Source organism: Haematobia irritans, chromosome 3, assembly GCF_050003625.1.
Source record: "Haematobia irritans isolate KBUSLIRL chromosome 3, ASM5000362v1, whole genome shotgun sequence".
Taxonomy (NCBI): Eukaryota; Metazoa; Arthropoda; class Insecta; order Diptera; family Muscidae; genus Haematobia; species Haematobia irritans.
This window is the reverse complement of record NC_134399.1, coordinates 79,171,928-79,184,352: the sequence shown is the minus strand read 5'-3', so window position 1 is coordinate 79,184,352 and position 12,425 is coordinate 79,171,928. Positions and strand designations below refer to the sequence as shown.

Below are 12,425 nucleotides of genomic sequence, written 5' to 3'. Positions count from 1 at the left end.
GTCTAAACTATTGTACCATAAATCTGATATCGACTCAAAAATGTCTAAACAAAAGGTACTAAATCTGAACAGGATGAAAAAGTATTGAAAAAAGTACTATAGTACTGCATTTTCCATCCCTGATGTTAGACGGCATAAGTAAGGGCAACTTTAATCCTCTTTTCACCCTAACCTATCACATTTATATATAAAACAAAAAGGCGTTTAGAGTAGTACAGATCAAATTCATTTATTATCTCAAATTTCTTTAGCAAATTCGATTCATTAAAAATGTCGATCTTCATATTTACATAACATTGTAAACTTTACATTTGGCAGTACAAATTAAATAGTGAAATGAAAATGTTTTTTTTTTTTTTTTTGATTTAGTGAGAAACATAAAAATGATAAAATGCATAAAATGGCTGAATGAGTTTTATGGATTTCCGGTGAAATATTTAAAAAACGAAAAAAAAAAATGAATTTCGAAATTCTTCTGCTAAAATCCTTCGGATTTGCTTTACATTCCCAAATTCTAACTTAACGCCAGAAGTGGATCTTCTTCAATAACTTTAGATCGTTTTGGATTCCATTTCTTTTTTATGATTTTCGTTTTGACCAATTTCAATTTCTTTTTACTTAAACCAGAGCCATGGTTATTGGCATTTCCAGTCTTCTCCTTCTTCTTTAACTTTCGCTCCCTCTCTTCGGCTGCCTTTTCTTCATCGATTTGTTGCAATTGTTCGAAAATATTCTTAGGTCCCTTAATATCTTCCTCTGCTCGTGTAGAATTCTTGGCTGCATACACTACAACATATTGAGAAAAATCAGCCTCTGAAGGTGTATTCAAATCGGCGAAATCGCGAAAATGTTCAAACTGCTCTTCGGGGTATGTGTATTTTTGTATGAATCCTTCAGTAGCAGGCCCACTATGAGAATTACTAGCTTCACCAAAATAAAACTCTCCATGTTCATCGGGCTGGAAACTGGTTTGATCTTCACCCGAATAGAAAGTACCTCCACGCAAAATACCAAAATCTCCTGATCCCAATATACTGGAATCATATTGGCTATACGATTGCTGTCTGGCTTGGGGCGCGAAATTGTTTTGATGTTGTTGTTGAAGGAATTTTCTAAAAAATGGTTCTTCCGTTGGCTGATAAAATGGCCGTGAATGTCCTAAAGGTTGTATGCTCGGTTGAAAAAATGTGGAGAAATAATTTTGAGCAGCCGGTGTTAATGAATCCACGGATGAAGAGGTACTATGATCACGAGAATTTTGAAAACCTCGAGGCTTCAAAGTTGTCAGAATATTTGTATGTTTTGCCCTACGCTCTGTTGATGATGGCAAGGAATCAGATAAGCTGCTTGTGGATTCTGAAAGTAGAAAATATAAGAAAATAATATTTTATATTTGCTATATCAAAGGAAATGTGATATCAAGTATGCACTATAGGTGGGTGGTTCTACATGTTATTAGCTTCAACATGTGATATAAGTTTAATTTCCCAGCAAAACACTTTGAAGTTCTTCCGAAGTCATTCTTTTAACATAATTATGCGCAAAAATGCTCTTCTAGAGCTTTCTAGAGACTTCAGTTGCACTTCACTCATACCACCACTAAGTGTTGCTAGTATTTTTCTGACTCTTGTCCTCAAATCAGGACGTTCTCATCTCCAAAAATACCCAATTTAATTTTAAATTCCTCATGAAAATCCCCAATGAATTTTTAATTTGAAAAAAAGCAAATCAGTAAAAATTTAAAAATTGACAAAAATATAAAATTTTAGTCATACCAGTTAGCGAGCTACAATAAGATTAAGATTTGGAAACAAAACATCAGAAGTCCGGTGATCGTCTTCCAAATGCTCGAGAAAAGACAAGTATATACGGCCGTAAGTTCGGCCAGGCCGAATGTCATGTACCCTCCACAATGGATTGCGTAGAAACTTCTACGAAAAACTGTCATCCACAATCGAATTACTTGGGTTGTGGTAATACTTACCGATGGCAAGGCTTCTTACAACTTTTTAACATCGTTTTCTAAATTGTGAGTTAGTCCATACGTGGTATATATTAGACAAAAAAGGTGTGTATCGGTAAGTCTACAAATAATTACGAATCCAAAACCAAATCTCGGGATCGGTTTATATGGGGCTATATATGATTATGGACTGATATGGACCACTTTTGGCATGGTTGTTAAATATCATATACTACCACCACGTACTAAATTTCAACCAGATCGAATGAATTTTGCTTCTCCAAAAGGCACCGGAGGTCAAATCTGGGGATCGGTTTATATGGCGGCTATATATAATTATTGACTGATATGAACCAATTCCTGCATGGTTGATGGATACCATATACTAACATCACGTACCAAATTTCAACCGAATCGGATGAATTTTGCTCTTCCAAGGGGCTCCGGAGGTCAAATCTGGTGATTATGGACCGATGTGGACCATTTTTTGCATGGTCATTAGAGACCATATACTAACACCATGTACCAAATTTCAGCCGGATCGGATGAAATTTGCTTCTCTTAGAGGCTACGAAAGCCAAATCGGGGGATCGGTTTATATGGAGGCTATATATAACTATGGACGGGTGTGGACCAATTTTTGCATGGTTGTTAGAGACCATATACTAACATAATGTACCAAATTTCAGCCGGATCGGATGAAATTTGCTTCTCTTGGAGGCTCCGAAAGCCAAATCGGGGGATCGGTTTATATGGGGCCTATATATATTTATTGACCGATGTGGACCCATTTTGGCATGGTTGTTAGAGACCGTATACTAACACCATATACCACATTTCAGCCGGATCGGATGAAATTTGCTTCTCTTAGAAGGTCTGCGAGCCAAATTTGGGGGTCCATTTATATGGGGGCTATACGTAAAAGTGGACCGATATGGCCGATTTGCAATACCATCCGACCTACATCAATAACAACTACTTATGCCAAGTTTCAAGTCGATAGCTTGTTTCGTTCGGAAGTTAGCGTGATTTCAACAGACGGACGGACATGCTCAGATCGACTCAGATCGACCCCCCTGGGTCGTGGTGAAACTCTAACACATTGAAATATTGCTCTATGGGGTCTTAGAGCAATATTTTGATGTGTTACAAACGGAATGACAAAGTTAATATACCCCCATCCTATGGTGGAGGGTATAATATGTTATATAACGGTAATTCTAATGATTTTTCCGTTAAGGAATGTTCTTCACGAATATTTCATAATTATTGTGTTTTAAACTAATTACATTACCATATTATGTTTTAAATAAATGCTTATTATACCTCATTCACATTACACTTTCAAAACCGACTTCACTACACCGAAAAAAAGGTAAACTGTTCTACAGGAAGAATAAACTAACTCGTATGAAAATTGAACTAAATTTTACTTCACATTTTGAGATTTCCCCAAAGCGTTGTTAAAACCAGGAAAATTTAATGCACTGTTGTACTTTTTAACTGTAGTTCACGAAATTATACACTTTTATAGAAGAAGAAATGAACTAAAATTTAAGAAGAAAATCATTGGCGCCAAATCATGACCATTTTAACCATACAGTAGTTCATTTCATTATTTTTGGGAATCGTACGAAAATTTTCATTTGTTTTAGTTCATAGTGAACTTATGTGTACGGTCATCGAACTTTATACTCGCGTTTAGTTCATAAAATATTTGAGACGTACTTAAAAACACGAAAATTTCATTGGTCTGTGGAAAATTTCGCAAAAAATAATAAAATTTAACTGCTAACAAATATTTTTTTACAATAAAAATAAGTTAAATTTAGCGTAAAGACGTTACGGACATTTTTTTCTGTGTAGATTCAACTGTCATTTGCCTTATAAAAAGGGATATATAAAATCCACTTATAGTAGATTTCCAACATAATGTGAATGGGCTACTACCCAGCAAAAAAATTGGAAGTTCTTCTCAAGGCACAACTTTAAAAGAACTTCCCAAAATGCCCTCCCAAAGATGTTCTTTATTTTAACTGCACAGGAAGTTCATTTGAGAAAATTTTTTATAATCCGCTTTTTTCATATTTTTAATGGGATTTTTTTTTTGTTTCAAATCAGTTAAAAACATATTAAGAATTAATAAAATGGTACAAATTATTTAAATTTAGCCGAAGAAAATGAAAAATCCTTTATAGAAAAATTACGAATTTTTCAAAATATCTGATGCCAAACGTTCTAGATAAGCTTTATAATGCATTAAAAATCATAAAAAAATTAAAAATTATTTATTTGTCAAAATATCACAAAAATTGTTAATTCACATCCAAAACACTAAATTCACCTCACACCTTAAGAAGTGATGCAAATTCAGTGCAGCGGCTGTTGAAATGATGGACAAGCCTATGACAAGCCCATGTTAAAGTCATCGCTTCTGCGTCAATTTGGCATCACTTCCGGATCCAAAAAGAACATTTTCACTACTTTTTGGCGACGCTTTTTTTGCTGGGTAGATATATTATAATGTAATTCACGAATCCAACTCCCTTAAACAACATTTATTTCTATTTTAAATGTGAAATGAATTTGCGTGTAATCTTATTTAGATGATTTGTTGCATTTTTGATTATTTATACAATATTCGTTTCTATTCAAGTTATGTTCATATTACAGCATTACTCGCCATATTTTGATCCATTGTAATCGGCTAGAGATGTCAATATTTTCGAGATTTGGTTGCCTAAGACAGTAAGTGGCTTTTTTGCAAACCTTGGTATATCTACGAATAGAAGATTACACCCTCAAAAAAATCGCTTCTCTATCATATGTTCCAAACATATTTTGCAGGAAGCACATATATTATTGGATACTGCCGATACATTAATATGTTTGTTATATGAGAACATATTATATGTTTGGAAGCGTTTGAACCCAAAAATATTATATGCTTGGAAGAATTTTCCCCAAAGAAGATTGTGCTCATTCCCTAACATAATTTTCACTTCCACGAAATTTTTAGTTCTTGGTACCTTTTTCTGTAATACAAATAATGTTGAAGAAATTATTCAATCTTATAATTTTTTTAAATTTTACCTTTCGCCTGGACGGAGAATTGAACCGAGGACCAAACAGTTTGTAAGCCAACACACTATCCACTGGGCTACGTAGCAGTTATAGTCACCAGTAGACAATTATCGTTATAAGCATAGTTTGCAGCGCCCACGAGCCCATGCAAACATAACATTATTTAAAAGAAACATACATGTGTTGGAATCGTGGATCAGTGGTTAGCATGTCTGCCTTGCATGCAAAGGGTCGTGGGTTCAATTCCTGCTCCGACCGAACCAATTTTATTTTTTTTTTTTTTGTAATTTACAAATTTATACTATATTAAATTTTTATAATGAAACTTCGAATTGTGGGTTATTAAAAATTTACAGTCAGAAACAGTGCTTGATATAAACGAAATGGACTGAGCTTTTGAATAAAATATTATTATTTTTTTTGCAAAAACAACAATTTTATAACAAAAAACTGTTTTTGGTATAAAAGTTTGAAATTTTGGAAGAAAATCAAAAACTCTAACAAAAAAAGTGTATAAACATACATAAATAATTTTATAATGTACACATATATTTATTTTGGCGTAAACCGTTTTTTACTAGCATTTAATACCATTTTAAATGCCTTTAAAACTTATCGTGTTTTGTACTTAATTTCATTTTTACCTTTAAGGCCGTTAAAAAATGTGTGTCCATAATGCAAAAATGATAAACAAAACACTTGTCCACACATACATAAAATTCTCCTCTCAAGGCGAAAACACATGCTCAAATCTCTATGCTCTTGGTTCCGAATGTCTATTCTCTTTACTCCGAATACTCATTCTAATATTCAAATTAAATAATATTTAGACTTAAGCATATCAAATTGTTGTCCTTATCATAAAGCAGCTTTCCGAAACAACATACAACCGTTTCACAGAAATTGTAAACATATATATGTTTACTCGAAATTTATATACGTTTACATTCACACATATTATTTTTATAAAACATTCATGCCCCAAACATAATATATTTTAACATATTAACATATGTGTCTCAAACATTTAGTGTTAGTTTAGGAACATTACATGTTGGCACTTAAATATATTGTGTTTAAAAATTGTGCCCGAAACACATCTTGTTTATATCGGAACATATGAAAAACATATTTTTCTAATAGTGAATATGGGTCAATTTTTGCATGGTTGTTAGAGACCATATACTAACACAACGTACTCAATTTCAACTAGATCGAATGAATTTTGCTCCTCCAAGAGGCTCCGGAGGTCAAATCTGGGGATCGGTTGATATGGGGTCTATATATAATTATGGACCGATATGAACCAATTTTTGCATGGTTATCAGAGTCCATATACTAACACGACGTACCAAATTTCAACTAGATCGGATGAAGTTTGCTCCTCCAGAGGCTCCGGACGTCAAATCTGGGGATCCGTTTATATGGGGACCAGGGCTGTGGAGTCGAGTCAATTTTGCTCGACTCCGACTCCGGCATTTCTTAGTAGCCTCGACTCCGACTCCGGAGTCCACTCCAGGTGGTGTACCTAAACCTCATTTTAACAGTTTTCCAATTGTAATTTTAAGGTGTAGTGTTCCAAAAATAGACCGATTTAAGTATTTTAGCATTTTAGGGGTGTAAAGAACTCTACATTGTAATTTCGGGCCAATAAATTAAAATCCGACACAAAGTTATATAGAGACCACATCAAAATATGGGTAACAACAATCTCCAGAATATGAAGTTATAAAAACAAAAAAATTCAAAAAATAATTAATCTTCAAGAAGTTTAAGAAGTAAAATCCTGGTATTGGTCAATATAGGCATTTTATAAAAAAAAATAAATCTATATAAAAAAGAAAAATACACAAACATCAAAATGTCGGGCTATTCAGACAAAAAGTTTAGATGTTAAAAAATATAATGTGCCGGATATATAAAACAAACATAAAATGCCATAACTTAGGACGGGCAGAATTTTAAATAACCACTACCATACAACACACGCAGAGAAGAAACATGATTGTCACAATCATATTCGAAGAGCAAAATAATATGATAGGAGCTATTTTTGCGGCGACCATGTAACATTTTAACCTGCAACCATGTTGGATCAGTGAGCATGGTTCTAAGAAAAATATAATTGTCCTCATCTAAAATGTTATTATATTGATAAAAAGAATTTTGTTTGAATGAAAAGACAATGGTCACGATTTAAAATGTTATGGTATTCATTCAAAATGTTTTTCTTCTAGTTAAAAGAACATGGATGGCCACAACCTAAAATGTTTTGATCTTTATGAAAAAACTTTTTTCATCGTCGGATGCCAAAGGACGCCACTTGAGAAAAGAAAACACAAAATTAACTTTATTTATTTGTTTTTATTTATTTATAAACTAATTCATTGTTTATTTGTATTTATAATGCCGTTCAAGCAAACATCATATATTTTTACACATTCTATTTTATTTCAATTTCAACAATAAGTAATTATTCCATATTTACATCGTGCGCATCAAATGTACAAACGCAGACACCATGTAACTGCAAATAAAAATAAATGATCCATATAGCAAAATGCAGAACAGAAAACAGGTACATTTTTCAATTACACTTTCCTTTTTTGTGTTCACATAAAACCACGTGCCACTTATGAATAAATAAATTAACACAAAACACAGTAAATCCGTATTCTCCGTCCATTCCAAGAAACAATCAACACACGACTGACGCGCAAAATGAAAATCGTGTGTACCTGCGCAATGTTTTTATAAAATTCTTTTCGCTGCAAAAAAGTTAAAAAATTAAATGGTCACGAAAAAAATGTAATGGTCTTTATGGCCATGTAATGGATCTAGACATATCTATACTTAACCTATAAAAATACTTTTTTCCCTGTAAAAAGTAAAAAAAAATGAATGGTCAGGTACATGATTTTCCCGACCATTTAATGGTCTCAAATTCTATCATTTAAATGATAGAATATGTTTGTGGTATTTGATAACCATTCAAATGCTTATTGCCACCATACATTTTTTTCCGCTCGAAAACTATTTTTACAAAGACAAAATACATGGTTTTCGCGGCAATTACATGCTCTAGATAAGCATTAAATGGATGCGGCAACCATGTCCAAACATGGTTTTTCTGTGCGTGCAGATGACAGTTACGAATATTGTTTCTATAGAAGTAAAATGGTGAAACATCGATTTATAAATGGTCTACTAGTTATGGACATTAGAGGCCATCAATTTAATGTAAAGAATTTCGAGGGGCTTTGATGAAACAAACTTTCTCCCAAAAGACCGGCTCAGATGGCAGTTTGGTAGAGGTTTAATTTAAAATTATAGCTGCCAAGGACATCGGGTGTATATGGAGATTTCTCAAGTAATTATCTCCATATACAAAATATGGGCCGACAGGAATTTTCCGCATTTGTTTATGGATCTCAAATAAACTCTAAATTCAAAATTTCTGACAAATCTTATGAAAATTTTAGACTGGGAAAAAATTGTCCGGTATGACCCATCTTCGAACTCGACATGCCTGCAAAAAAAAAGAAGGTTAGGTTCTTCTGCTATATTGCCTTAAAATTGTACCTTTATCAAGATTATATATAGGGTCATAAATCTGTAGTTTAATATGATAAAAATGGACAATACAATTGATCATTTCATCATCGTGCAATTTCACCCACACCCAGAGAAGGAATATGATCACCTCAAACATGTTTTAAGAGCAAAATGTTATTTTTGGGTGGTGACCATGTAACATGGTTTTCGCAACCATGTTATTTCCTCGGAAATCATGTATCTGATTTCGGCAAGCAGGTTATATTTGACGAGAAAATAACATTTTAGTGACAAACATGTTACATGGTCACCATACAAAAATAACATTTTGCTCTTGAAACAGGTTTGAGGTGATCATATTCCTTCTCTGCGTGCATATAAATACACTTTGAATGGCCTGAAATCCAGTACTTCGTTTTTCGTTGTTCGATTAAAAACCCTAATGGAATCTAATTTGTGATGTTTTAAGGTTCATTTAACAGAAAAATTTAATTCGGAGAAACTGAAAAAATGTTACAGCTGTTCAAAGCTGCTTTCAATATTTTTCATTGGTGGCTGGAATGATATTATTCCCTTTCTAAAAAGAAAAAAAAAACAAATCAAAATATAACAGATCGATTATAAATGCGTGTAACAAAATACTCAGAGAATGCATATTGAAGTCTATTCAAACTCCATTCCACACTTATCGAAGTCATTTTTTGTAGTTAACCCCTTTGTCTATAGATAAAAGTGACGGAAATGTTTAAGCCAACGATTGCATTGCATTTTTTTATGACCAGCAAACTGTTTACGCTGACATCTGATGCAATTTACTTCAGTCACAACATCCAAATTGATTCATAATGTTCAGTAAATACTTTGAGAGAAGAGTTTTTATACAACCCCCATGGACAATCTTTTCCTCGAATCATTAAACTTTTTGCCATAAAAAATGATCATTATCTCTGTTGAAGTTTAATCTTTTTCGAAAATCTCTGCATAGCTGCATCTTGTGTTGCAAACGTCAAATGCTACAGTTGCACAAAACTACCGATGACTTTTAGTGATCGCACTGATCCATACCGATTGATATCATAACTTTAAGAGTCTCATTGAAGTTAAACATTGGTTTCAAGCCGTCTGACAGTTTTTCCTCCTCCATGATTACAGGTGAACCCTACTCTAGGTTAAGTGGTGTATTGAAATTGAATTCGTGGAAAGCATAAATGCGAACTATGATTATATTTTTGAGGGCAGAAAAAAAGCAAAACTGGGAGTACTTACATCAATTACAGTAACTAACACAAGATCAAAGTTAATTCCATTGTAGGAAGAGAGGTCATAACTGTCCCACAATCGACATTAAGAGACGGCATAAAGTCTCGAATGGTACACAGAAAAAAATGCCGTAATTAAACTAACTCAAATTTTAACTTTTTTTCTTGCAAAAAAATTGCAAAATTTTCCACAGCCCAGCAATTTTCCACTTTTTAAGCATGTCGCAAATATTTTATGAACTAAACGTGGGTATAAAGTTCAACGACCGTACATATAAGTTCAATTTGAACTAAACCAAAAGAACAATTTCGTACGATTCCCAAAAATTGTAGGAATGAACTACACTATAGATAAAATGGTCATGATTTGGCGCCAATGATTTTTGTTCTCTACTTTTAGTTTATTTTTTCTTTTTAATTTCATGAACTGAAGTTAAAAAGTACACCTGGTTTTAACAACGCTTTGTGAAAATCTCCAAATGTGGAGTAAAATTTAGTTCAATTTTCGCACGAGGTTGTTTGTTCATTCTTCCTAGAAAGCAGTTTTTTTTTTCTGTGTAAGAAGTATAATTCAGTTCATACTAAGAAAATGTGTAACGTGGATAAATGGCTTAAATGGGAAATGTCTGTCCGCACTGTCTGCTTGCTTTCCATGACAATTCTCTAGAGAGTTGACCAATTGCCCAGCAAAAAAAGAGCTTCCAAAAAAGTAGTTTGGATCCCCAATCTGTGATCCGGAAGTAGTGCAAACTTGGATCATCTCCAATGAATTTTACATGGGCTTGTCATAGGACGGAAGTACTCCCTTTTTGGATCCTTTGCATTGCTTTAGAAGTTGTGTCCTGGAAGTTAATTTGAATGAAGAAATTTAAAACGCAAAAAAAAAAAATTCAACCAATTTCTTTTTTTTTTTTCAACCATATTTTTTATTACACTAATATTTTCCTATTATCTAATTTTTTACAATTTGAAAAACTTTTTCGCTCCGACCAGGGGTTGAACCTGGGTTTGATGGCACCATAACAGAACGCCTTAGCACACTCGGCCACAAACGCCATTGAACATAAAGCGTCGAAAGGTCAATTCAAATGTTTGTGATATGATCGTAATACGACACCAAAGAATAACATTATAATTGCTTCTCGAGATGTTCTTTATTAGTATGAACGAAAAAATAAGAAACGCAGGTTCAAATCTCACCAGAGGCAATTTTTTTATTAAATATTTTTCTAAACAAATATTTTTTTATGTTTTGCATCGTTTTTATTTTCGGCATATTTTTTCTATTAAAAATCAAAATATTAAAAATCCTCGTAATTTGCAAACTCTTCTCAAAAGAACTTCCATGGAAGCGAAAAAGTCAAACGGCACAGGTTCAAATCCCAGCGGGGATGCAATTTATTTTTTTATTATTATTTTTTTACTTTTTTATTAATTATACCCTGCGCCACACTGTGGAACTGGTCCGTCTGTCTGTGAACACATTTTTGTGATCAAAGTCTAGGTCGCAATTTAAGTCCAATCGCCTTCAAAGAACCCTATTGATTTTGGAAGAAATCGGTTCAGATTTAGATATAGCTCCCATATATATCTTTCGCCCGATATGCACTAATATGGACCCAGCAGCCAATGTTTTATACCGATTTGCTTGAAATTTTGTACAAACATAACACTTTGTCGTATTGTCAAGTGTGCAAAATTTGATTGAAATCGGTTCAGATTTAGATATAGCTCCCATATATATCTTTCGTCCGATTTAGACTCATATGACCACAGAGACCAAAGTTTACTACCGATTTTCGTGAAATTTTGCGTAGAGAGCAGTATTGGTATTCTACCAATGCTTGGTAAATTTTATTTAAATCGGTTCAGATTTAGATATAGCTCCCATATATATCTTTCGCTCGATGTGGACTAATATGGTTCTAATAGCCAGAGTTTTGGCCCAATTTGGTTAAAATTTTGCACAGGGAGTAGATTTAGCATTGTAGCTGTGCGTGCCAAATTTGATTGAAATCGGTTAAGATTTGGATATAGCTTCCATATATATTTTTCGCCTGATATGGACTTATATGGCCCCAGAGGCCAGAGTTTTGGCCCAATCTGGTTAAAATTTTGCACTATTAGTAATATAGTCATGTGTGCCAAATTTGATTGAAATCGGTTCAGATTTAGATATAGCTCCCATATATATGTTTTTCTGATTTCGACAAAAATGTTCAAAATACCAACATTTTCCTTGTTAAATCGCCACTGCTTAGTCGAAAAGATGTAAAAATGACTCTAATTTTCCTAAACTTCTAATACATATATATCGAGCGATAAATCATAAATAAACTTTTTCGAAGTTTCCTTAAAATTGCTTCAGATTTAAATGTTTCCCATATTTATACCCTTCACCACTACTGTGGTACAGGGTATAATAAGTTTGTGCATTTCTATGTAACGCCAAGAAGGAAAAGTCTGAGACCCATCGTTTAGTATACCGATCGTCTTAGAATTAAATTCTGAGTCGATATAGCGATGTCCGTCTGTCTGTCTGACCGTCCGTCTGTCTGTCTGTT

General features: G+C 33.4%; 1 protein-coding gene across 1 annotated transcript in view; it reads right to left on the bottom strand.

Moving 5' to 3' along the window:
* Nucleotides 1–203: 203 nt before the first annotated feature.
* The window catches only part of LOC142230156 (uncharacterized), a 99,389-nt gene continuing 87,167 nt past the window's right edge, over nucleotides 204–12,425 (bottom strand). The window contains exon 2 of the mRNA XM_075300785.1: nucleotides 204–1,356. Coding sequence (XP_075156900.1) covers nucleotides 515–1,356 — 842 coding nt within the window. The 3' untranslated portion in view covers nucleotides 204–514. The remainder of the gene's footprint in view (nucleotides 1,357–12,425) is intronic.